This window comes from Vicugna pacos, chromosome 3, assembly GCF_048564905.1.
Source record: "Vicugna pacos chromosome 3, VicPac4, whole genome shotgun sequence".
NCBI lineage: Eukaryota > Metazoa > Chordata > Mammalia > Artiodactyla > Camelidae > Vicugna > Vicugna pacos.
This window is the reverse complement of record NC_132989.1, coordinates 33041889-33068611: the sequence shown is the minus strand read 5'-3', so window position 1 is coordinate 33068611 and position 26723 is coordinate 33041889. Positions and strand designations below refer to the sequence as shown.

The following is a 26723-nucleotide window of genomic DNA, read 5'->3' as shown; positions in this document are numbered from 1 at the left end:
AGTTGAATTTAGCCTATGCATTTAAAAGCTTAGCAAATTGGTTAATTTCAACTGAGAATGGCCAATACAGCACACATGGCCTTTAACCTCCCATCCCGAACATATTTATTCTATTAGTCTTTCTACCAACACTTACTGCACACTTTCTATGCATCAGGTATCATGCTAATCCCAGGGACACAAAGGAAACAAGGCAGCTACAATTCATGCCTCATGGAGCTGACAGTCCAGTGGGGGTGACAGGGACACGACACAGGAGATTATGATCTCAGGTGGTTAAGTGCCGTGATGGAGGAGCCAGACTGTACAACTGGACCACCTGCGAGTACTAATCTGGCGTTACTCGGGGAAAAGGAGGTGAGGAGGAAGGAGGCTTTTTAAAGAAGTTTAGAGTTGAGACCTAAGACCTAAAGCAGGATTGGTGTTTGCCAGCTGAAAAGGTAGAGAAAGTAGAAGAAAATTACAGATCAGGGAGTATAACACATGCAAAGGCTAAAAGTCAAGAGCATGCGGTGAGTTTGGAAAACTATAAAGCTTAAAGAGGCAGAGAAGAAAGCAGGGGCCACAATGCAAAGGACCATGTAAAGGATTCAAAGAGCAGTGGGGAAATCACTAAAAGGCTTTATATAGTGAAGTGAAAATCACAGACTGCATTTTAAAATACCACTCTAGATGTGGTATAGAAAATCGATCAGATGGAGGAAAGACTCAGGCAGGAAAACCATTAGGCCAGACAAGAGATGGTAGCTGTCTGGACCACAAAAATAGCAAGCGATAAATATAATTCAAAATGTTCAAGACTTGGTAATTGATTGAGTCTTAGCTCTGACTATACATTAGAATCACCACTCAACATCCCACACCACTCCAACCTGGCATTTTATTTTCCTCCAGCTTCCAAGATGACTACTAGGAGGAGCCAGAGATGAGAAAGCCAGGATTAGGTATGAGGCAAAAGATATGAAGGGGGAGCAGGACACCGGGAAGACAGCCACATTCTCCGTGCGGGCTTGATCAATCCCAGCATGACAGGGCATCAGTAACCTCAGACACCCCTGAGATGGGCAACGAGAGACCTTGCGTTCATCCCTGCACAATTCACCCTGAAATTTGGTCTGGAATAAGCATCAAAGACAGCCACGAGGAGGGAACCATGAGACCTTGGGGAACTATTACAAAGACACCCATGTCAGAGAGCTACCAGGGTTCTGGTATTCCTCTGTTCAGCCACAGAGGGCCCATTCACAGTTCTCTGCCATCAAGAGAGGAAAGAAAGCCTAGCTCTTCCTCACCAGAAATGGAGAGGAAAAATGATGACACACAGAGGATGCAGAGGGGCAGAAATAGGTACCACACTAATGCAGGGTGTTATTAATAAGGGAAACTTGTAAGACTGACGGAGAGTACAGAACTCTTTTCGTGGATAGGGTTCAGAATAAGCCACCTGAGAATGTGCCAGTTTGGTATGTTCTTTGGTGTTATTTTGAGCTAAAGGCAATCAAGGCCCAGCAGCCTCAGGGAAGCTTTCTAACTCCTCCTTAATAGCCTAAAAGAACTCAGAAAGGGGACCTGTACCAGGACAGAGCTACCACCAGAGATAACTTCTTAGATCATTATTTCCTTTGTTCAAGAATATTTTTGATTGTATATAATGGAACCCTGAGCCTAACTTATAGCCAGAATTAGTGAAAGTAAAGATGTTCTTCCAGCTTTGCACAGGGGCAAACAACTTGGCAGATAACTCTGCATCCAACCCAGGGCTCTCCTGGAGCATCTACCCCTCCTCAAGTCCCATAGCAATCACCGATTCAGAGAAAACACTGGGTCAGCAGTCCCAAACCCGCCAGCGTGTGGTTTTACATAACAAACTGACAGGTACAGAGGTTTACCCCTGCCTGATTCTCCCGTAAGCACTTTAAATGCATTCATTTAACCCTCAGGTCAACTGAGAGGTAAGCACATCCGGTCTCCCCATTTTACAAGACAAAGCACTCTAAAGTGAATCAATCTACCCAGGGGCAGAGCTGGGTTAACCATCCAGGGTATTCCTACAGCCTCAGGCTTAGTTAGAATCTTTGGTAGGAGATCTGAAACTCAGGGTGGGGGAGGTAAGGGGAGACTGGGAGATCCAGACTAAGCCAGTTCTTTATTCTCCCTTCCTCCAGAGCCTGCTCTTGCAGTGCCAGCTCAGCATGGCCCAGCCCAACTCCAGAAACAGCTCCTACACTTGCATTCACAACCCTCGTTGGAAACAGAGACAGAGAAGGCAGAATCTGCCTCAAAGCCTCATCCGACTGTGGAGGAACTGGAGCCTTCGCCCTGTGAAAGAGCTGCCGCTGCCTGCACTGCCCTTTGAATCAGGAATGTCGACCTACCACTAAAATCCCCTCCCCTCCTCCCCCCAGTAACACTGGCAGGGGGAGGGAGATGGCGCAGATGGGTATTTTTAGCATAGATATTCCTTCCTCTTTGCTAATTATAAATTCGAGTAACTCCAGTTGGAGAATAGAGTACTCATAGACTGAGTTTATGTTATCTCAGCAGAGAGTTCTATTCCATTTAAAATTGCCCAGTTCCTGAGGGCCAAATATGGAAAAGGGACAATTTAGGACTACAGCAGAGGAGATGGTCTGAGCCCCGAAGGAGCCGTTTCAGCACAGGGGCACTGGCCTACTCATCAAATGTCTCTGTGTCTCGTGGTAATTACAGGAGGTAACCGTGCCCTGGCCTCCATACTTACATCTGCCCAGATTCTCCATGCTTCTCTTGCTTTCTTTACAGTTTCTTCATAGTCAGCCATGCTGGCCTAAATAAAGATTCAGAGGAAGACAAAGAGAAAAGGAAAGGGCAGTAATGATCTCCTTCTAACAACATAGAGATTATTTTTGGAAAAGAATTGAACAATCTCCAGGTGACCCTAGGATTCATGGTTTAGAATGATTTTCACAGCTTACGCTTCCAAAAACTTGCTGAACTCAGTAAGTTAGAACCTGTGCGTTTGTAGAAATTGTTTCTCAAAGCAAAGTCCCTGAGCTTCATCGGGGAGCAGTACTTAAGGTGCATTAGAAATTCAGAACATCAGGCTCCAACCCAGATTTGAGAGGTCAGACATAAATCCCCAGGTGATCCAGATGCATGGCCTTCAATGGATCCCTCCCTGGTCCCCTCTAGGGTTCTCCTTTTCTAGTGCATCTCCTCCCACAATGAGTGGAAAGTCTCTCTCTGACATTCTTAAATGTTAAATTAAAAAGAAACATTATTCTTTGACTTTGTATCACTCATGATCACTAGCACAAACTGGACAGTTTGCTTGCATTAAAAACAAAAACAAAAAACAAAACAAAACAAAAACCTTACCTGTCTGACTCTTGCTATCGGCTCATTGTTAGCAGGACAATAGGTGGTGATAACCTTAAAACAAAAAAGATGACCACCATAAATAAAAAATGTAATCCCAAATTCGGGGAGCAGAACAAATGGGGGAAGAAGAAAAGGAGTGGGGGTGGGGGGGAGATTAAGATACAATACCTAAGCTCAGAACCTTTACATTAACTTGTTTCAAATAAGCAAGTCTACAGAGCTCTTTCATTTCTGACCTGAACATCCAGAACCACCTATACTACAAAACTCACCTTTGCCATCTAAATATTAGAATACAAACAAAAGCCTAAATGTAACCTGTTGTTTTGCCTCTTTTTCCATTAAAAACAGACCAAAGTTGTGAGTTTAACTTACTCCCTCTGTCTCTTACTCTACCCACCTCTGGTCAGAGGTGAAATGGCCAAGGCCAGACAATTATGGGAAAGACCTGTGGTTTTGTTTGTTTTTAAGTTAAACATCTATATGAATTTATTAAGTCCAGACTTTATTAATAAAGTGCAGCAATCTGGGAGGAGGGGGGAGGTGGAGGATTGAGGGACAATATGATGGATGGCCATGGGGGTCCCACAGAGGGGCCCTGGCCCCTCCCCCACCTGTCCACACAAACTGGAGAGGTCAATTAGAAAGAAAAAGTCCAGGTGTAGCTTTAAAAAGAACTTCAGGAGAGGTATCCATGAACCTAAGGATTGATGACACAAGAAAAACAAGATGAAACCACTAATGAGGGAGGCAGAAATTTGGGAACCAATGAAAAACCACTCGCATCTCCTGCAATCACAGATAACCAAAAGATGTGTTTCTTCTAACAAGGCAGGTGCATTCAAGAAAATGTTCGGTATTACATAACATTTTCTCATCAAAAGCTTTCTTCTGTATGCGGCTCCCAAAAAATTTCGGCGATAAAAACCTTACCTTTCCACTGTATTCTATAAAACATCATACTGAACATTAACTGGGTGTCAGGCATGGAGTGAGGCTCTGGAAATAGAGAAATGCTGAAAACTTGGCCCTCAAAGAAGCTGAGCTCAACGAAAACATGACACAATTTCAGCAAGTCCGAACTTGCACTCCAAAGGATTTCGGAAAATATGTAAAACTATCCACGTCACATATAAGGAGCCACAGTCAAGCACAAAATTCAGGTAATTTCCACCGCTAAGCGTGTGGCATTTCTCACCATAGACAGAGTGTTTAACTATGCCATACGGTTTTAAGTATGCGTAGGAAGTTTAACCCCAACCAGCTCCAAAGTGACCGATACTCCACAGCCCACGGGCCCTAAAATCTAACGGTATTTTTAAGACAGTATACATGAGAAAACTTCTACTGTAGAGCTTTAAAGCTTCCCACTCAGTACCACCGCCGACAGCGTGCGCGGGGACTGGAGAGGGGCAGTGCCCGCCCGGCCTCCCGGAGAGAAGTGAGGCCGCAGAGATTTCCCGGGACTCCCGCATACCTCTCCCCGGCCTCCCCAGCTGCCATTATACACGCCCTCGTTTTCCTCGCGGAGCCCCAGCTCCTTCAGCCAAGCATACTGGGGCTGATTGATGAGCAGAGTGGACATGAAGGCGGCAGGCCTGTTCCAAGGTCCAGAGAGCTTGCTCCCCCTTGCAACGCGCACGCACAGCAGACCGGGAACACGCCACATACTGAGCCGGGGGAGCGCACCGCGCCTGCGGCCCGAGGCGCGGCTGAAGTAGAGCCCCGCCCCCCTCCCGGGAGAGCCCATTGGGCAGACCCGCCCCCACCGTAGCCCTGCCCACCCGGATCTGGGGTCGGAGCTTAACTCCGGCCTGGACGAGGGGGCTGAAACCCAGAGGAAGTGAGAGGGCTACTGCCCCCTGGTGAAAGACGCCAGAAACGGCGGCACCAGCTAGGACTTTTGTTCAGCAAAATATTGGCTCTAAAATACAATGGGTTACAGCAGGGCTTCTCAGACTGTAACGTGCACGTAGTCACCTGACCATCACGTTAAGTGCACGTTTTGATTCGGTGGGTCTGGACTGGGGTCTAAAAGTCGGCTTTTCTAGCCAGTTCCCGAGTGATGGTGACACCTGCTGTTTGGTGGAGTAACTAAAGGAGGGTTTTTTTCTGGAGGGGAGAGGGTTGTATGTTTTCATTATTTGTTAAATTAATTACAAATTAGAGTTTTCTAATTAATGAAAAATGTTAAATTGTGGTACTTCCTTCTAAATATCCTTCTAAATATATCTTTGCTTTTGAAGAACAAAGACAGTTTTGAGCAATTTCCTTCATTCTCCATTTCTTGTACCTTCCTGCAGTATCTCCCCCCACCCCACCCCCCACCATCCATCTCCCATTTAATTCCACAATCGGCCTACCCTATAATAAGGGAAATACTAACATCACAGTCAACATGATTGGGGCATTATTTAAAAATAAATACACACTTTCAAATCAGTTGAATTAATTCAGGTGTCTCAATAATTCCCAACCTACTTTTCCATAATATTACTTCTCACTACTTGCTTTATGGCCTTCCACATTGCCACCAAAGTCACTGAATGTTTCTATACAAAGCCTGTATTTTCCTCTCATTGTGTCTTTGCCCTTGCTGTTCTTTCCACCTGTAAAACACTTCCTTCCATTTCTGTATTTAAGCTTGAGCTTTATCTGTTCCATCCTTACCACACAAATGATTTCAACAAATTATGTTGAGATCAGCATGTATCAAGCACCTACCAGAAACTGTAGTTACAAGCACAAGAGATACATGAATGATACTTTCATTTGTAAATGTTATATTTTTCCCCATTAAGGCAAGGACCATCTCTGACTTGCCCTTGTATGGCTCCACAATTTCCAGCATTGTACCAGGCTCACATCAATTTACTTCCATAAACAAATGAACACACCTCAGGAGTAGTAAGCATGGATACCCTGTCCAGGACTGGTAATCACCTTCAATAACCCAGCTACTATCTTCCATCCACCCTAGGACTGAGGCACTAACTTCCTTCATTTTAATTCTCATACATTTTAACAGAGAATTTAATTCTCCTCACTTTCTGGCCAAAAGTAAGAGTCTTTGTACGTGTATCCCAGTATTGTATACTTCCCTTCTCTTACCCTCCATTTGATTCAAAGAATGAAAAGACATTTACAGATGCACTAAATTTTAGGAGCAACACGTAATGTTCCCAAGGAATTTCAAATTCCTTCTCCACTAAGTCAAGGAGATAGACTCATGGCTGTCTCTCTAAACCAGTTCTAGGGTGACAGACACCAGCAACTGCCTGTATGGAAGACAGGGACTGCATCTCTCTTTCATCTTCTTTTTTCAAAACTCACTTTTAGCCTGCCAATAGAAGGTCAGGAAAAATCACCAACAATGAATTTTGATGGGGCAGAGAATGAACAGATAGAATTAAATGAATCCTATGAAAGTACATTTTACACAGGAAAAAGAATTAAATGGATCATATATGAAAGCATATATAAAAACTGCAAAGACTTATAGAAATTTAAATGTACTGACTGAACTCAGGACACCTTGAACCAATTCTGTATTGAAAAGTGGAAGAGTTAGCAAATGGCAAATTCTGCTTTTCAAATGATTTATCAAAGGCTTCACAGGGTGGTGATTCAAGCAAAGGCTCTGGAGTCACAGTATGAGTACAAATGACCCATCCTTGGGAAGTCCTCAGTGAACGCTAGTGGTCTTCATTTTCCAAGACAGCTGGCCAAAAGGTGGCAGGATGTGACCTGAGTATGCATGCTTGCCCCAAGGCAGCAGTAAACTGGAGAAATCACCACCACCCAGGATACAATTTCATTATTGCAAATACAGAATCTGACTTAGAGTATGAGTGAGTGACACTAACTATTGCTCTAGGGAAACATATTAATCAAGCTCACAAAAAAAAAATGATGCTGCAAATAAAATGCCGGCTTATTATTTTACAGCAAAAATTATTTTCAGAAAGGACTAAACATTCACATCCTCTAATTACTGCATTCTCTCCCAGGGTACATACTACGTATCTAGTGGTTTAATGAGCCCAGAGTCAGAAGAAGAGTTATTGATTAACAATATATGATTTCAAATAAACAAACAAAATATATGATTTCAGGGGGATGGAGGCATAGCTCAGTGGTAGAGCATATGCTTAGCATTCACAGAGGTCCTGGGTTAAATTCCCAGTACCTCCATTTAAAAAAAAAAAATAAACAACATATGATTTCAGCGTTCAATGGCATCAGGCTACAATAGTCTCCCCAATGTCCAAATTAACCTATAGATTCAGTGCAATCCAATCAAAATGCTAGAACTGGCAAGCAGAGTCTAAAGTTTAAATGTAAATGCAAAGGATCCAGAATCGCCAAAACAATTTTGGAAAAAAGGAACAAATCTATATTACCTAATTTTAACAATTATTATAACAATTTTACAGCTATTATAAAGCTATAGTAATCAAGAAGGTGTCACATTGGTGTAAAGATAGACATAAAGATCAGAACAGAATAGGGCACTCAGAAACAGACCTTCATATATACAGTCAATTTTCAATGGAGGTGTCAAAGAAATCCAAGGGAGAAAAGAGTCTTTTCAACAAATAGTGCTATATTATTTGGATATTCAGGTGCAAAAAAAAAGTGAACCTTGATTTTTACTTCACACTATGTACAAGAATTAATTCAAAATAGACCACAGACCTAAAGCTTAGAACTGAAACTCTAAAACTAGCAGAAAACACTGGAGAAACTCTTTAACGTGAGGGGCTGTTCTATGCATTATATGATATTTAGCTGCATCCCATGAAATGTTAATAGCATGAAAATATGCTCCTACCTTACACCATACACAAGACTCAGTTCCAGGGGGATTGTAATTCGATGCAGAAAAGATAAAACAATAAAGTTTTCTAAGAATTAGTAGCCATGGAGTCAAGACTCAGGTCATCAATAGCTTAGCTGTGTAATCTCTTCATTTACCAAAATAAATTGGACCAGGTGATTTCTAAATTCCTTTATAGGTCTTAAATTCACATTTCAAAAATCTTTATCACTCCTTTCCATACAGTCTAGAGTTGTATCCTTAGGAAATACTAAAACAAGTTTGTAAAGAGACATGTAATCACAAAACCGGTTACACCCTCAATTTACACCATCAGAGACTAAATAAATGATGGCACCTCCATGCAATGAAAACTCGGAGTCATTAAAAAGAACGAGCTAGATCTTTATATTTCTGTATGGAAAGGAAAGGTGTCCAGGATAAACTGCTACACCGTTTTTTTAAAGTACATCACTGAACAGTAAAAAGTAAAAGTAACAAGATCCCCTTCATGTAAAAAAAAAAATTCAATATATATTTCTTGACCATCTTTATAAACAAGTCACTGGACTGGACACTGGTGGAAACAGCAGTGAATAAAACAGATATGTTAGTGGGAATTAAGACAAAAACTAAAGCAAATACATCTGTGATTATTGATCCCATGAAGAAAACAAAAGGGGTTGCGAGTGACTTTAGAGCACCCTATTTTAGTTAGAGCGATCGAAAAAGACCTCTCTGAGAAGGTAGCATTTTCTCCGACTCCTGAATCATGTGAGAGAACCTGTGGGAAAATTGGGTCGGGGTGTTAGAGGGGTCTGCCAGGCAGAGGGAACAGCAATTGCAAAGGCCTTTGGCCGGTAAAGGACAAAGGGTGCCTGAGGAACAAGAGCGTGGCTGGAAAGTCAGGGAGGGACAACAGACCCGCAACCTTGCTGACCGTGCTGGGAACTCAGGCCTTATCGTGCGGAGGAAAGCCCAGGTCTGAGCAGGGCGGCGACCTCCCATCCTGCCTGGAAGGCTCCCCGGAAAGCTGCCTGCAGGGTGGACTGCAGAGGAGCGAGAACGGAAGCAGGAATACCTGCCTCGAGCATCCAGGAGGGGATGCCAAGGCAGGAATCCTCTACGGCTGCCATTCATGCACATCTTTAGGTATGAAGAAAACAGTTCGGAAGAAAAGGCGCCAACGTGTCGGAGCAGCAGGGGATTCATTTTCCCCGAGTAGCTTAAGTGAGCAGTTTGCAAAGACGACGCACCATCTGTTAGTTTCCACGCAGGCGTCGGGGCCACCCCCTCCCGCCGCCGCCGCGGCCGCCGCGGCAGCCCCCGCCCGCCGGCCCCGCCCGCCGCCCCGCCGGAAGTGCTTGCCCGGCTCGCCGCGCCGCGCCGCGCCGCGGGAAGATGGCGCAGGAGGCCGGCGATATGGAAGATGGGCAGCTTTCTGACTCGGACTCCGACATGACGGTGGCACCCAGCGACAGGCCGCTGCAGGTGCCGGTGAGTGCGGAGGGTGGGCGGGTGCTCCTGGGCTGGGAGCGCGGACCCCGCGCTGTGACGAGGGGCGCGCGAGCCGGCGCGGCGGGGAGGGTGAGGGGCGGGCGGGCGTCCCCGGCCTGGCGCGCGGAGCCGTGGGCCGTACGAACCTGGCCCGGCATCTCGCTGCGAGGCGGGGCCCGCGAGGCGTGCGGCCTCCCGGAGGCGGGCGTGCAGCTGTCTCTTCCCCGCCTCCGGCGCTCCGCTCCTCGTTTTCTCAACCTACACGCACCGCTAAGTTGTCCCGTAAGGACGAATTTTTGAGGAAGATGCAGAACCTGAGACTATCGGCCCGCAGACAGCATGGCGCTCATTGTCGCCCTGAAGAGCTAGGGAGTGAGGACTAGGGATTAAGTTCATCGGTTGCTCAGGGGCCTGGTCTTCCGTTTTCCTACGGAACCGAGCTTCGTCATCCCACAATGTGGCACCGGGTTTTGTGTTAGCCTCCCAGTTTTCTAAGTCGGAGTTTGTCTGGGCTGCAGTGCTGAGTAGCAAGCTCTTTTGAGAGGGCTTTACTGTCAGGCTGCCCGCGTTCGAATCCTGGCGCCACCACTGTGTGACCGCTGACAGGGTATCTAGCCTTGCGCCCCCATCTTTAGAATAGGAATGGTAGTAGGACGCCTCTGATAGCGTGGCTCTAAGGCTTCAGTGGATCCTGAGTAATGGCTGACTAGTGGTAGCTGCCATTATTATTTCAAGATACAAAGACTTACCTTCTTGACTTAACGTCACCCCACCCCCATTCCTAGAGCATAATAGGAACTCAACAAATATTTTGTTTAATGTTTCGTTGAAAAAAGCAAAGATGATTCCTTTTGCATAGAAATGTCTTAGGAAATCGGTTCCAATTTATTTTGTTTTTCAGTCTCTTTCAGTTTGTTTTCCTTAGATTGACCCATGACTTGGTAAATTTAATGCTATGAACTCTGCAGTTTTAAAAGCAATTTGTCGGAGATTCCTACCCAAAGGAGTACTGTCTAGTCTAAAAGGAATATTGTCACAAAACCACGTAAAGTTAGTTGATGTGTCCAAACGCATGACACGCATCTTTGGAAAGAAAGAAAACATTGTTTTAACTGCTAGTAACAGTTATTTTGTATGTCATTTTCAAACATTCTGACAATAACAAGAAAATCCTCTAAAGGTGAGAATTAGGAGCTTTGGTAATTTTTTAGAAAGAGACCTTAGAACTAAGTGCTACGTTAGCTATATAGAAATAAGAATTTGTGGCTTTAAAATTGGAAATTCCATATGGATCTCTAGAAATACAAGAATTAGATTGGATTGTCTTTGAAGATCATTTCTGCTTCAAAATGGTCCGGCTGAATCCCTAAATAATTTTTTAAAATAGCAAATGGTGGATGGAGTTAATGTGTTTTGTGGACTTGATTGTATTTTCTTTGACTTGCAGAAAGCCCTAGATGGGGACTGTGCAGTGAGGCCCTTCCAGGGCACTGCAACCACTTGTGTGCCAGTATCACATTATCGGACTGTTAAAAGTGTGGATTCAAGTGAAGAGAGTTTTTCTGATTCTGACGATGACAGCTCTCTTTGGAAACGCAAGCGACAGAAATGTTTTAACCCGCCTCCCAAACCAGAGCCTTTTCAGTTTGGCCAGAGCAGCCAGAAGCCCCCTTTTCCCGGAGGAAAGAAGGTTAACAACATATGGGGTGCTGTGCTGCAGGAGCAGAATCAAGATGCAGTGGCCACTGAACTTGGTATCTTGGGAATGGAGGGCACTATTGACAGAAGCAGACAATCCGAGACCTACAATTATTTGCTTGCTAAGAAACTTAAGAGGGAATCTCAAGAACATACAAAAGAATTAGACAAAGAGCTAGATGAATATATGCATGGTGGCAAAAAAACAGAATCAAAGGAGGAGGAAAATGGGCAAGGTCACCTCAAAAGGAAACGACCTGTCAAAGACAGACTAGGGGACAGACTAGAAATGAATTATAAAGGCCGATATGAGATTACAGAAGATGATTCTCAAGAGAAAGTGGCTGATGAAATTTCTTTCAGGTGAGCATTTAAATTTGTCCTACAAGTGATCACTTGACCAACTGTCTTCCATTTGTAGGAAATAAAATAGATTCCAGATACATTAATGATGATGTTCCTTTTTGAGATTTTTAAATTTAAGGCACAAACTCTGGGCTTATGTGGTTATATGTATATATCTGGGTGTTCTTAAATTTGGACAGACTTGATTGAATAATTTTGTAGATTTTTATGAACTTTTAAGTAGCTCTTTGCACTTAGTGCTATAGAATTCTTTAGATAAAAAGGTCTTTTTAAAATCGTGGATTTTTTGAGTGTTTTCAAGCATTCATGACTTTTTTCTTTTTACAGCTTTAGTGAGACATGTTATACATATGATAAAATTCACCCATTTTAGGTGTTGATTTTTTAGTAAATTTCCCAGTTGTCCAAACACCAGCATGAAGCATTTTTAAAACATTTCCATCACCCTTTAAGATTGCTCATACCCATGTGCCCATTTAAAGTTAGTTCCTGTCCCATTCCCAGATAACTGCTAATCTACTTTTTACTGGTATCAGTTTGCATTGATACCACACACACACACATCCATATTGGCTAATACACTTTTTGGCAATTATGAATAATGCTGTTGTGAACTTTCACTTGCACATCTCTGGACATGTATTTTCATTTCTTTTCAATAAACAGAAGTAGAATTGCTTGATGTTTGGTAAATTTACATTTTGTGTATTTTTAACATGAAATTTTAAAGGTTGAAATTTTGTTTACTTTTTAGTAGCTCTAAATCACTAATGAACAGTGTCACAAATTTGAAAACAGGTATGTTCAAGAGTAATACAGCTAGGAGGAAAACAAGTGTTTACTAGTACCAGATTTTTTAAATACTGAGAGAATTTGGAATTTGAGTGCTGGAAAGGAACTTAGAGATTTTGTAAACCAAAGCCCTCACTTACAAATAGGAACCAGTAATTGTGTGGCTTGCTCAGAGTCAAACCTGGAACTTAATTCTAGCCCCTTGTTCCTAGTCTAGTGCTCTTTTCACAATAGATAAGAAAGAAGCCAGGTCTGGTTAGGGAACACCTAAGATTTCTTCATCTTTATGAAGTATGGCTTCTGATATTAGAAGTGCTGCTTACTTAGGCTCCCTATGCTTTTACCTCTCAATGGTAAAATAAAAATAATAAAACCCATTTCATAAAGTTGTTAGGATTGTACTTATCTCATAATAAGCCTTTAGTAAATATTAGCTTTATCCTTTGTTCTGAGGCAGTGAGACTGTAACGGGAAAATCCAATCCATTTTAAAGTTCCCAGACATCTGTGGAGTTAGAACAACTAACTTTTAGGCATCGTAATTTAAAAGCATAGTGTATGTTTATTTGTTTTGATGAGAGTGGACTGGTTTTATCTTCTTTTGCTTTTAGGCTTGCATTCGCCTTGCTGTGTGCATGTCTTTTGAAATCTACCATGATCCAAAAAGGCAAAGTGAAGAGGCCAGTTATTAAGACCTGAGATAGAACCCTGAGGTTACTGTCTCCTTGAGTGACCCCAGATAGCAATGTTTCCATGTCAGTGATTCCAACATTATATTGAAGGTTTCGAAAAACAAATGTTATTAGAATGAGATTTTAATTATAGTTGGGGACTGATTACAGACTGAAGATAGATTTCCTCAACTACACAACAAATAAAGAGATTAATATTATTTTATTTGTTCCTTATCAGGTTGCAGGAACCAAAGAAAGATTTGATAGCCCGAGTAGTGAGAATAATTGGGAACAAAAAGGCAATTGAACTTCTGATGGAAACTGCTGAAGTTGAACAAAATGGTGGCCTCTTTATAATGGTAAGACTAACTGCTTCGTTGTTTCCAGTTTTGCATTGTATTACGTGATTTTTTTATACAATGAACTTGTCTTTGTTGGATGTCCTATTTGTGAATCATTACAGTGTGTTTCAGATTTTTTAAAACTTCATTAATAATGAAAACTGAATTTAAAAGTTCAGTATAGTCAGTTTTTGCAATTAATGCTTCCTTACAAAACATACATAAACTGTTAGTGTGCAGTCAACAACAAATCTCTTACAGGATTCATTAAGAGTAGGGGCTGAAATTTTAAGAGGAAACTTTGATGAGAACCTGGAAGCTCAGATTTTGAGAATATAAGTTTTGGCATTTGAGGTGCCTTGTTTTGATTTTGGGTCTGCAACTTACAAGGTATGAGATTTGGCTAAATTATTTGACTTCTCAGACTTCAGTTTCTCTTGTAAAATGGGATTAATCCCATATTATAAGGATTAGATAAGATAATGTATATGAACTAATTATCACAGTGCCCAATACTTAGCTACGGTGAACAGAAGTTACTTTTGGTTTATTTAATTCATACATTCTTGAAGATTGGTTCTTGGGGACACACAAAAATAAATCTTATCATTTAAAAAGCACAGATAGATATAAAGTATATCTGTGAATGTTAAAATTTCATGAGTGGTGGGGGTGAACAGAAAAGAAAACGTCTAAAGAGGCTTCTGGCATTGGGGAAGCAAAAATGAAAAAAGGGTTAAAAAAACACTTTACTGTTTCAGAATGGCAGGAAGATCAGTTCGCTGGCTGGGGCAAGATCACAAGCGGTAGCATTTTATGCCATATAATGAATTGTTTTGCGAATCTCATTTAATTCACTTTTCACCACAGGATGAGAATGAAGTTTGAGTGGCTTTCTTGTTTATTCCTCATGGATTTGAATAGTAGCATCACAAGAGACTAAATTAATATTATGCTGTGGAAATGGAGAGGAAAGAAACCAGTTAGAATCCATAGCACTGGCTGTGGAAATAGCCTGTGAACATAGATTATGGAAGTTAACGAAACAAATTATAATAATCATGAATGTACTGACATCCCTATTTGTGTCACTGTTTAAGTGACAATTTTCATTCAGCTGTGAATGAAGGTAAAGATTTTATCAATATTTTAGTACTGTAATAATAAAAGCAGTGAGTTAATGGAAATCTACTGAATGTTGGGAAGACACAAGTCCCCATTCACTTTTTTGATTCCTTCTTTCCTTGTGCAATTTATTGTTGTGTGTTATGTTCTAGACACAGGAAGCTTATGTTGTAGTTGGGGATGAGGGAAATAGTCCATAAAGAATAAACACAGTATCTTCAAGTGTGCTAAAAAGTGATACATGCTATGGGGAAAAGAATAGATCAAATGAAGTATGGAGAGGAGAGAACACTGCGGTTAAACAGGAGTGGTCGCTGCTGACCTTGATCTCTCCTTAGGAATGCCTCTGAAAGTTGCTTTGGCCATTCATGGGAAGACTCTACACAGGGTAATTTTTTCGGTTCCTTTTTGTAGAATGGTAGTCGAAGAAGAACTCCAGGTGGAGTTTTCCTGAATCTCCTGAAGAATACTCCTAGTATCAGTGAAGAACAAATTAAGGTAAAAATAATAGTGACCATGACTTTTAAAGATCAGTCGTAAGTTGACTTCCACTCAGCCTCTAGCTTCATATTCTACTAGTCTACATTACCTGCTCTGCCTTAAATTGACCAATTTTGTCATTGCCTCTCTTCAAGTAAAACTTGTGCTTTTTGTAAAGCTTTGCTTCCTCTTTTTCTCCCCTTTCAGAGCTAAGATCAAGATTTCTTTTATGGCAGTTTTCCTGGTCTCTTAGCACATAACTATTTTTTCTACCCTCCTACAACTTTTATTAATGAAACATTTTACACATGCTGAATAGATGAAAAAATAATAGGATAAATATGCATATATCCTTCAGCTAGATTCAGGGGTGGTTATTATTTTGACATTCTTATTTTACCTATACAATTTATTTCCTGTACCATTTGCAAACATCTTGATACTCAGCCCAGTAATAAGGATAATAGCCTACATAGCCACACCTAAGAGAAATGAAAACAGTGTCATAGCATTATCTATCTGGACCTGACTGCAATTGCCTAAATTGTCCCAAGAATGTATTTTTGAGCTTTTTTCCTCCCTCAAACCAGGATCCTATCTAGATTTCCACATGCCATTTGTTACATCTCTTTTGATCTTTTTAATCCCACGTTTTCCTCTGATTTAGACCTTTTGAAGAGTCGAAGGTCATTATCTTATAGAATGTACCACATTCTGATGATGGCCTCCTCATGCATTTGTTTTGTTCATTCCTCTATCTGTTGTTTCTTATATATTGGAGTCTAGGCACTTTAGTATTCTTAGTCATTTTGTATTACTCGAATGCCATATGGGAAATCTTATATAGTGTGGGTTTTTCACAGCTAAAAATTTGGTATCTTTTGATTTGTTAGTCAGGGAACATGATTTACATTTAGCAGATATGATCAGAATTGAGAACTGGCTTCTTAAACAGGAAGGAGATGGCACATGTGTAACACAGTTACAATATTGGAGGAGTTTTGTATTCTCTTTATTATCACACTGGGTGATAAGGGTGATACGATGTGCTTTTGCCGTACTAGTATAATGCTAGTGGTAACAGATAAATAAAAGCCATTTCTCTTGAGCTGATACTCCATGTGAGCATATTTTGCATCTATTCAGTGTTTCTTTTTTATTTTTTTGATCTATTCACTTTCAGTTTTTTGAAATGTTATTAAAATTCTTATAGAAAATGTTACTGTTGTTGCACATTTGAAATCTCTATTCCATAACTACTTTTTCCCTCATTGGAACAATCATTTTGATAGCATAAATTTGTAATGACATAGATTTCCTTGGAAACACACCTTTTAAGTGATAGAACAGAGTTTATACCATAATGCTCTCCCTCCTCTCCCACTATAATCCCTGACCAAAAGTGTGTACTTAGAAGGAACACTCTTCTTGGGTTTTTTGTTTGATTGTAATATGTTACTCTTTTCAAAGAAATAGCATGATGTGATGAAAAGAATTCTCTTAAGATTTAAAATCTGGGCTTTAATCTTATTTTTGCCATTTAATGATTATATGAGTATGAGCAGATTATTTACTCTTCCTCAGCCTTAATTTTATCACATAAAAAGTGGGGACTTTAAATATGTCCTGCCTATTTAGTAGTGCTATAAAAGAGTTAAATAAAAATGATGTCTAGAAAACCTTTTTGTTAGTAACTAAACCTGAACAATTCCTAGGAATAGGAGAGAAGAAAATGACATTTATTTACCACTCACCTGGCGGTGGACCAAATGTTTCTGACTTAATCTTTATCACAGTCTATTAGTGGGTATTACCTCCTTTGCAAATGAAGAGCAATAAAAAGAATATTTAATTTTAATTCAAGATCACACAGACCACTGACCGCAAACCTGTGTTGCTCTCACTGAATTACTGTCTTTGAAAGGGATTTCTTCTAACTCATTGTGGAGAAAGGGATTTAATGTTAGTAGTTTTTTAACCTTAAACTGCCAGAAACATTGCATTATAATAAAAGAAATGTTTAAAAAATAAACAAATGGGATCTAATTAAATAAGCTTTTACACAGCAAAGGAAACTGTAAGCAAAACAAAATGACATCCTGCGGAATGGGAGAAAATATTTGCAAATGAGACTGACAGAGGTTCAATTTCCAGAATATATAAACAGCTCATACAACTTCATAGCAAAAAAAGAAAAAAAAAAAGCAAGCCAATCCAAAAATGGGCAGGACACCTAAACAAGCAATTCTCCAGTGAAGATACACAAATGGCCAATAGGCACATGAAAAAATGCCCAGTAGCATTTATCAGAGAAATGCAAATCAAAACTACAGTGGGGTACCACCTCACACCACTCAGAATGTCCATCGGTAAAAAGTCCACATACGATAAATGCTGGAGAAAGTGTCGAGAAAAGGGAACCCTCCTACACTGCTGGTGGGAGTGTAGTTTGGTGCAGCTATGGAGATTCCTCAAAAAATTAAAAATAGACTACCATATGATCCAGCAATCCCACTCCTGGGCATATATCAGAGGGAACTAATTTGAAAAGATAACATGCACCCCAATGTTCATCGAAGCACTGTATACAATAGCCAAGACATGGATGCAACCTACATGTCCATTGACAGATGGCTGGATAAAGAAGTTTTGGTATATATATACAAATTTTAAAAAAAAGAATAAAATAATGCCATTTGCAGCAACATGATTGGACCTGGAGATTGTCATTCTAAGTGAAGTAGGCCAGAAAGAAAGAAAAATACCACATGATATCACTTATATGTGGAATCTAAAAAAAGAAGAAGAAGAAAGAAGACACTAATGAACTCATCTATAAAACAGAAACAGACTCACAGACATAGTGAACAATCTTATGGTTCCTGGGGAAAGGGGATGGGAGGGGATAAATTTGGGAGTTTGAGATTTGCAAATGTTAACTGCTATATATAAAAATAGATTTAAAAAACAATTTCTTCTGTATAGCCCAGGGAACTGTATTCAATATCTCGTAATAACCTTTAATGAAAATGGAACATATGTATATATATATGCATGACTGGAACATTAGGCTGTACACCAGAAGTTGACACATTGTAACTGACTATACTTCAATTAAAAAAAAACTAAAAAAAAAAAAGAAGAAAAGAAACATTTGTAATATCTAATAATAGGGGAATGTTGGCTTATAGGGACATTCTTAAAAAGACTGTTCTGTAAGCCTGTATCTTTATGAAGCAATTTTAAGAAAATTAGAAAATGCATTAATAACTGAATTTTTTTAAAGGCAAAGTACACATTTATAAAGAAAGTGGGGCAGGGGACAATAGATTGGTAGATAAAACACCAAAATGTTACCAATGATTTGGTCTGCTTTGAGGGGCTATAAATGTTTTGACTTTTACGATTTTTCTGCATGTGTATGAATTGACTTGTTATTAGAGGGAAAACCCTGAAGGCAAATAGAATTTTATTATAGGTAATTTCATATGCCATTCAAATAAGGATGTTATAACTATTCTTTTAATTACTACATTGCTAACAATCACAGTCTGTAGAACTTGGAAGCCAGAACTGAACTGAGTGAGCTTCTTTTCAATTGTTATTCATTTGATTTTGGTTTGGTATGAAGCCTTATTTAAGTTTTGTTTTAGAAAATAAAAAATTTGTGAAGAAAACAAGGAAGAATAGTTAGAAGTTGATTTGCTGTATTTTTTAAAAGCGCAACTATAATCGTCTCCCTCTGCAAATAGTATACGGTTTAGGTTCTTAATTTATACAGTTAATTATAGAGATGTGGATGGAAGGGGGGAAAATGCTCTCAGATTGTCTGTTGTCTGCATTTGTTGTTAACATTAACAGTATGCTACAAAGACATGTCTTTGGGCCATTCCCCAGTTTGTTCTATTTAAATTCATAACTCATGGGAATGACATTCCTTTTTAATAAGGCTTGCCATATTTGGAGGGACAAGGGGCACTTCATAATTTTATTTAGTGTTGCAAAGCATTGTACTAGTTAGAATTGTTCTTATCAAGATATTTGGATGTGCTCCCTTATAAAATGAAAATACCTCTGCTATCTCTCCGCTTGAAAATACATAGACCCTTGAAAAAATTGTAAATTATCACACTTTGGGAAGGCCACATAATAAGGTTTCAGAATATGAATTTGGAGAAATCATGTATGACTTTAGATTTTATGCCTTAATGTGATACATCTAATCTTGTGCCTTACTTTCCCCACTGAAAACAAAGATAATCCCCACCTTGTAAGGTTCTTGTGCGAATGAAGAGTTCAGACATGTGTAAAGTTCTTAGCGTAATGCTTGGCTCATAAAAGTGCTCATTCAGGAAGTGCTTTCTGGCCTCTTTTTCCTCTGAATTAACCTTTTTTGTCCTTCCTGCGCTGTTTTCTCCCATATGTATCTTCCTCCTCCACCCCAGTCCTTCTTCATTTCTTAGCAAATACTTTTATTCCTTCTCTTCATCAGAGCCCTCCTTTTCTGAAGGTTTCCCGTATCGCCTTCATTTTAGGGTTCCTTACTCCTTTCTCTCCTAATTCTGTGTGCTGCTTATAATCACTTAGCGAAGGAGAGGACGCCCTTTATCTCACCATCCTCCATGTTGCTTTTTGTAAATAAGAAGGGATTTGCACTGTGTGCACTTAAAGAATATAATAGGAACTGGCTTGGCTAGTTACTAAGAGTCCCTTTCTAAGGAGGGAGGGTATAGCTCAAGCAGTAGAGCACATGCTTAGCATGCACGAGGTCCTGGGTTCAATCCCTGACATTTCCTCTAAAAATAAATAAGTAAACCTAATTACTGCCCCCTGCCAAAAAAAAAAAAGTCCCTTTCTAGAACAGAAGAGGGTGTCAAAGTCTGTCCTGCCTATACTAGCTTCTTTTGTAAACCTTTGAACCTTTTCTGTATTAGCACTGTCATTTTGGCCTTCTCTTTGAATCCCTGACCTACTGTTTTTAATCTGCACTCAAAAATTACACTTAGTTACCTGTATCAAGTTTCCCAGAAGTTATTTTATGTTTTTCCATGTAATGCTTCAGTGGACATGTACTTTCTACTTGAACAGTTCTCATATGCTCGCGATTTTACCTCCATTTGGCAATGTTTGGAGATGTTTTTGGTTGTTACAATTTAGGGGTGGGGTGGGTATGTGCTAGTGGGTAGAAGCCAGGTATGCTGGTGAACACCCTACAAGACACACAACAGACTGCCATACAAAGAATTACTTGGCTTGAAATGTGCAATAGTTGAGAATCCATATACTTAACAAGATTCTCATACTTTCATGCTATGAAGTCCCTTTTCTGGCATCCTGGAATGGATCCCAGTTCTGACTATATTATTTTTATGCCTTGTGATTAAAGTTTTTGACAGAGATTTACATTGTCACATATTAACTACAGTAACGCTTCAGGGATGGAATTCTTCTTACATTGTGTTAGTTACATGATCATACTTAAATCACACAGTTCAGGCATGGCTCAGTTTCTTAACATGTGCGATCACATATGGTTATGATGACATTTCAAAGTTAGTGAATTATTATACCAGAGACTTTGGTAAAATGCCTTCCTATTTGATTGTGACAAATTTATTTTATTTTAATTTCAAATAGTATGATTTTCTACTTTATCTTTACATTTAAAAAACCTTTAACTGTAGATTAATATGCTATGGTAGGGTAAACATTGACCCTAGACCTAACACTAGGTTGAGTTTGAATCATAGCTTTATCCTCAACTTGCAATGAAGATGTATCTAATATCGTGGATTCTGTGTCTAACTATCAGTCTAATACTGATTTTTTTGTGAGAAATTGAATATTTTGGAGATCATGAATGTAAAGGGTCTGCCTTGTCACAGACTTTTAATAAATGGTAGTTCTTATTTACTGCAGTTGTTCCTTTATTGTAGGACATTTTCTACATTGAAAATCAAAAGGAATATGAAAATAAAAAAGCTGCTAGGAAGAGAAGAACTCAAGTGTTGGGAAAAAAGATGAAACAAGCTATTAAAAGTCTGAATTTTCAAGAAGAAGATGATACATCACGAGAGACTTTTGCAAGTGACACAAATGAGGCCCTGGCCTCTCTTGATGAATCACAGGAGGGACATGGAGAAACAAAGTTGGATGCAGAGGAAGCCATTGAAGTTGATCATTCTCATGATCTGGACATCTTTTAGTACAGTTTGAGGAATAAGCCTTCCTAAAATAACATTGTAATAAGCCATTTCTACTGAGATTGTTTTCTTTTACTTTGCACTGATAAACAGAAATCTGGAGAGAACTGTTTTCTTGTTTTCAATAAAACTGAATATGTGGGGAAATGAATGCGATCAATAGAAACATTGTAAAATTTCTCATGTCTGATAAAATACATAAAAATACATAGCAGAGGATTTAATTTCTCAGTCTGTTGCATGTGTTAATTATTACTAGTTGATAGTTTTGTCCAGGTTATAACTGGCCATTCAAAGTTTGTTTTCTTTTTATAATTTATCTTTGCAATGAATTATGATTGGTTTCAAAACATTCCATTAAAAGATCCTAATAATATTGTTAAGCTATTACAGATGCATTCAAGTTTGGTTCTTCTATGATCTTAGAACTCTTAGGCAGTTTTAATGACAGAGACTAAAATTAAAATAGGTTTTTACTAGTGATTCTTTCTACTTACTTGTCTGTCCAGAAGTAAATAAACATCAGAAGCTTTTCAAAGAAGTATTGGTTCTTAACTTTGTTTATGACTTCTTACTAGTTACCTTAGTCACATGCTAAATATTGAGTATGATCTATACCTGCATAATTACCATGACATTTAAAAAGTTCCTGGGGGTGGCCTGCCTAAGATTTTTTTACCTTATGTTAAGGAGTCTAGGTATTGAAAATGTTTCATCTGCATGATGTTACAAATTACTCATTTTTATTTAAGGAAGTAAAGATAGTTTACTTAAGATGCTCCAAGAGTTGACTATAGTTTACAAAATAGATTAAGCAAAAATATTTAGGAAGCAATTAGAAAGTATTCTTTACAGCAGTGTACTTGAAGTCTTTCAGTAGTTCCTAAAATACATGGTCATTGAAGTTGGATCTAAGGGTCTAAGCAGAGAAAAAAGAGAAAAATGGTTATTGGTTGCTTTTTATTATTAAAGAATGCAAAAATAAAATTAGAGTTTTGGCGGTCCTTAATGAGTTCCAAGTGACTTTATTTTTTAATCTCAAATATTCTTTCATAAAATTGTTATAACCAAGGAAAGATACATATTTTAAATAGGTAACTGGATATTATCCCTGAGATTTTTTTTAAAACTTTATTTTGGTGATTTTTTTTAATTGAAGTATAATTGACTTACAGTAATATATTAGTTTCAGGTGTACATCATAGTGATTCAGTTTTCTTACACATTGCAAAATGATCACCGTGGTTCCTGAGATTATTTATTTTATGTGCGGTGATTTTAAAGATACACTATATTAGGAAAAATAAGCAACATTCAGAAACCTAGATGCCACATATCCATGTAAATACTGCTCATTTTTCTGGTGAAACTTACAGTTTTTGAACGACGTTAATGCCTGAGGCTACTTTATCGTCATTAAATGGATTGCTCCTCCCCACCACCTTTCTGGCTTGTTTTCATCAACAGTTGTTTTTTTAACTTTTGCAGACTACACAAATTTCCGGCTTGTACTGTATCCTATGTTATATATAAAAAACAGTTCAACTTTTAAGGTTCTTTAAAGTTTTGTATTTTAAAATTACTCTTTTCTAGATCTTTCTGATGATCCAGATCTAGGAATGTCTATCCAAAACTTGCCAGACATGTGTTCAGTTAATACTCTCACCAAATCAGTATACTTTGCAGTCATTCTTCCGGCTCAGCCTAACGTTTTCCCTACTTGATGGCTAGTAGGATTGACAATAATAACCTTCCACATCTCTGGCCTAGTAGTTTAGGTGCTCATCCTCACTCATAACCTTACTTTATTAAAATGAGCTTTGTAATCAGAAATACTCTGCGATGTAACTCAAATCCTAGGGGATAAAGTGGATTGGGTTGGTTTGGGTTTAGGCAAGTTAGGCAAGTAACGGTGAAACATAAACAGGACATTTATCGGCCATGTGCAGATTTAAGGAGGAAAATCAACTAATAAATAGTGTTCATATGAAGTGATTATTTGTGAATACTTGTTTAGTTCAATATATTTTTAATATCTTTGTCAACTTTGTAGTATGTCTGCAAGCATCCTCATTTTTTAATTATTCTTGATAAGAATGATGTACTCAAGAAAGAGTATTAACACTGAAAATAGCTGTATGCTCTGCACTCTCAACTGCTAATGTAACTGCTGCAGGTTGCTATGAAGTTAGCAAAACATTGTTACATCTGAGGCAGCAATGTCATCATAATTAGACCAGTAGGATAGTGACATTCTGGATGAGAATTCCTGTCACTACTGGCAGTGATGGCTTCAGGCAAAGACACTTGTCCTATTCTACCTAAACTTACCAACAACTATTCTGATGCGAATTCATATAAGCCTGCTAACAAGTGAGGTCTCAAGGGTTCTGGGTTTTCGGGTGGGTTTTTCTGTTTTTTGTTTTTGTTTGTTTGGATTTTTTCTTGTTTTCCAATCTGGGAGCTAGAAAGGTGAAGACAATAATTCTGTACTTCCCCCTGGCATCTATACAGAAAGCTTTATGTTCCAGAATGAAACTGAGTGTATACAGAGAAAGCAAGTCTGACCTGTGCACAAAATTCAGAAGCTAAATTAGTTGTTTGTTTTTTTTTTTTTGTGACTGGCCAGGGATTCCTTCAGGCGATGAGTGAGCCTGGGGCAAATGATAGTGTACTGCCTTCCCCCTTAAAATCAGGCCAAAATGAACATCATGAGCAAATTGTGAAGGACAGCATGCGTTTAGAGGTACAGATACCCCAGATTCCCAGCCCCGACTCTCGATCTTGGGAATTTAATGGCTGGTTATCTGTTAGGTGAGCCTCAAGTGGCAAAGCTCTATCCTGCAGCTGTGGGGGTCCAAACCTCACAGATGCAACAAAACTGCCTCCATTTGCTCGAATGATGCTAAAATGACTCTATTTAACTCACAAGATATCCTTTCTTCTTGCTTTCCTAATATTCAGGTGTGATGAGATTCATTTGCCTCGGTTTTCATTAAAGCAAGGGATGATCCCAAGACGTTACGTAATGCCTTGGAAAGAAAACATAAAATTCAGGAGTGTGAACCTGAAGGTATTTTCCTATAAGTATTAATAATTTAAAAACTTGTACTGTTTAATATATCTGTGAATAGACATACATAACTATGAACATTAGGTCCTTAGAACTTATTCTTAAAACTGAAGGTTTGTACCCTTTTATTTCCTCATTTCTCCCTCCCCACAGGCCCTAGCAACCACCATTCTATTCTGATAAAAACTGATGCACTTTCACATAAACTTGCAAGTAAAACTTAAACAGCAATATCTATTCAAATAACCCAGTTGCAATCTTAGATAAACTGAAACATTTCACAACTATATGTTCACCTTTTTCTCTACATAATGCCAACTCACAGATTCATCAGAAGTAGGCGCCATTAATATTAAAGCTACAGTACAGTGTCTGTATTTTTAAAGTTGTATTGTATACTCAGGTTGAGAGCTATGGGAACAGTTAGGCTAGATTTACAGATAAGACTCCTTGCCCATTCAATGCTCCTATTCAGTAGTGAATAGTTTCAAAACATTTTCCAAATTTATATTGATGATTCACTTGTGAAAAGCTAAGTTGTTTCTTTAAAGGAAAATAGAATATTTTGTAATAAACTGTAAGAGGAGATTTCAGGCTAGGATTCCTAGAAGGAAATGTGTTTATGTAACTAATTTGCAAATTTTTAATGGATAAGCAATTAATATTGAAGAAGAACATACTTTGCCAAGACAGAGATGATAGTACAAAATATAATTCTTACATGGTATATAAAATCTGAAAATATGGTTCAATTTTCTTACAAAATACACAATACAGTATAATAAGTAAAACTACCATTTGCCTTGAGATGATTATTTGATACGTATTTTTAGCTGATATTTTGAAAACAAATGTAAAACTAAGAATATCAAGACATATAACAGACTTAAACATAAAATTGATATGGTTAGTAAGACTTTCTAAAATCTTAATATTGGGCTTATTTCATGTAACAGTGTCTTATCAAGTCATTTTCAGTTTCCTAAGTTGGTTTAGCATGGTGACAGTATTACTACTGACTTTTATCTTTTTCATTTATTAGAACTATAGGAACTACAGGGTATAAACTGAGTTGAAGTCAATAACGAAGAACTGTTTTGAATGCATTATTCTTGACCTTACTCTTTGAAACTGTAATTTGGCATAAGTTTCACATATTTATTACATTTCTGCCATTTAGTTGACAATGTTCCTAACAATTTTTAAAATATAGTTAGTGACTAGGGTATGGAACATTCTACCTTACAGAGTAAAAACGAAAATTAAATGAGAATATTTTTAAGTGAAAGCAAGTTTATTTAGAGAGATACACACTCCATAGACAGAGTGCAGGGCATCTCAAAAGGTGACAGGCGAGAGCCAGCCCCAGAGCATGAGGTTGTCTAAGAAAGGGAGATTAGCCCAAATGAGAATTAAATGAAGCGAATGAACACTAAGTAAATGCTAGGTATGCTTTCCTTCCATTTTACCATTTTTCCTATAGGAAGTGATACAGCTATTTAACAACATAAAAATAAGAACACAGCATAGAAGAGATGGGGGCACCCTAAGACCAGGCCAGACTAGTATTCAGCAGTATCAAAGAGTCAGAAATAGATGTACACTTAAGACAGTAACCTCAAGTAACTCTTGTTTATCCAGCAGCAGTTGCAGTAGCGGCCACGTATTGTATGGCTATTTAACTTAGTACTCATTACAATTTATTCACTCACATATAATGTTTTATTCAACACTCAAAGAATCCTTTAATAGTTCCCACTTTATGTTTGAGGAAACAGAGTCTCATGGTGGTTAAGTGATTTGTACAAGGTCACATAATTATCCAAACTAAAGTTCAGCGAGCTAACTCTAAGTTTATAGTACTCACTCCACATCACTCGCTCTTCCTGGTAGTGAGAAGACCAATGAGAGAGCACTGCTCTTTAAAAAAGGATGTTGCTCTGCCCCCAGACCTACCTTCTCGGCAGGAATAGTTAGAAAAATTACTGGGCAACCTTCATCTCAACCTAATAAAGCTATGTTTGATGTAATACACAGCAGATTGTTTTTTCCTCTTAGCATGCAGAAGCATGTGGGATCCACACCAGCCCTTTGGAAGACTCTCTGTTTCTGAATCACAGTGAAAGGCTTTGCCATGGGGAAGATCGTAAAGTTGTCTTGAGGAAAGGCCCACCAGAAATAAAAATTGCAGATATGCCTCTGCATTCACCTCTCTCCAGGTACCAGAGCACTGTGATCTCCCATGGCTTCAGAAGGCGACTGGTCTGATGAAAGGAGAATAAAGTGATTAAGTATT

At 38.9% G+C, this 26723-nt stretch overlaps 3 protein-coding genes across 3 annotated transcripts in view; 2 read left to right on the top strand and 1 right to left on the bottom strand.

The window, feature by feature from the left end:
• Nucleotides 1-5077, bottom strand: part of ALDH7A1 (aldehyde dehydrogenase 7 family member A1) — a 31278-nt gene extending 26201 nt beyond the window's left edge. Inside the window, exons 1-3 of the mRNA XM_006213888.3 lie at nt 4838-5077; nt 3358-3411; nt 2741-2806 (exon numbers count right to left, since the gene is read on the bottom strand). Coding sequence (XP_006213950.2) covers nt 2741-2806; nt 3358-3411; nt 4838-5029 — 312 coding nt within the window. The 5' untranslated portion in view covers nt 5030-5077. The remainder of the gene's footprint in view (nt 1-2740; nt 2807-3357; nt 3412-4837) is intronic.
• A 4463-nt stretch (nt 5078-9540) lies between these two features.
• Nucleotides 9541-22358, top strand: PHAX (phosphorylated adaptor for RNA export). The gene is made up of 5 exons (XM_072957578.1): nt 9541-9676; nt 11124-11737; nt 13444-13564; nt 15086-15169; nt 21088-22358. The coding sequence occupies exons 1-5, from the start codon at nt 9581-9583 to the stop codon at nt 21355-21357; spliced, it is 1185 nt and encodes a 394-aa protein (XP_072813679.1). The 5' UTR covers nt 9541-9580; the 3' UTR covers nt 21358-22358.
• Nucleotides 22359-23607: 1249 nt separating this feature from the next.
• Nucleotides 23608-26723, top strand: SPMIP10 (sperm microtubule inner protein 10). Its single transcript, XM_006213887.4, has 3 exons — nt 23608-23727; nt 24319-24427; nt 26486-26723. The coding sequence occupies exons 1-3, from the start codon at nt 23642-23644 to the stop codon at nt 26693-26695; spliced, it is 405 nt and encodes a 134-aa protein (XP_006213949.1). The 5' UTR covers nt 23608-23641; the 3' UTR covers nt 26696-26723.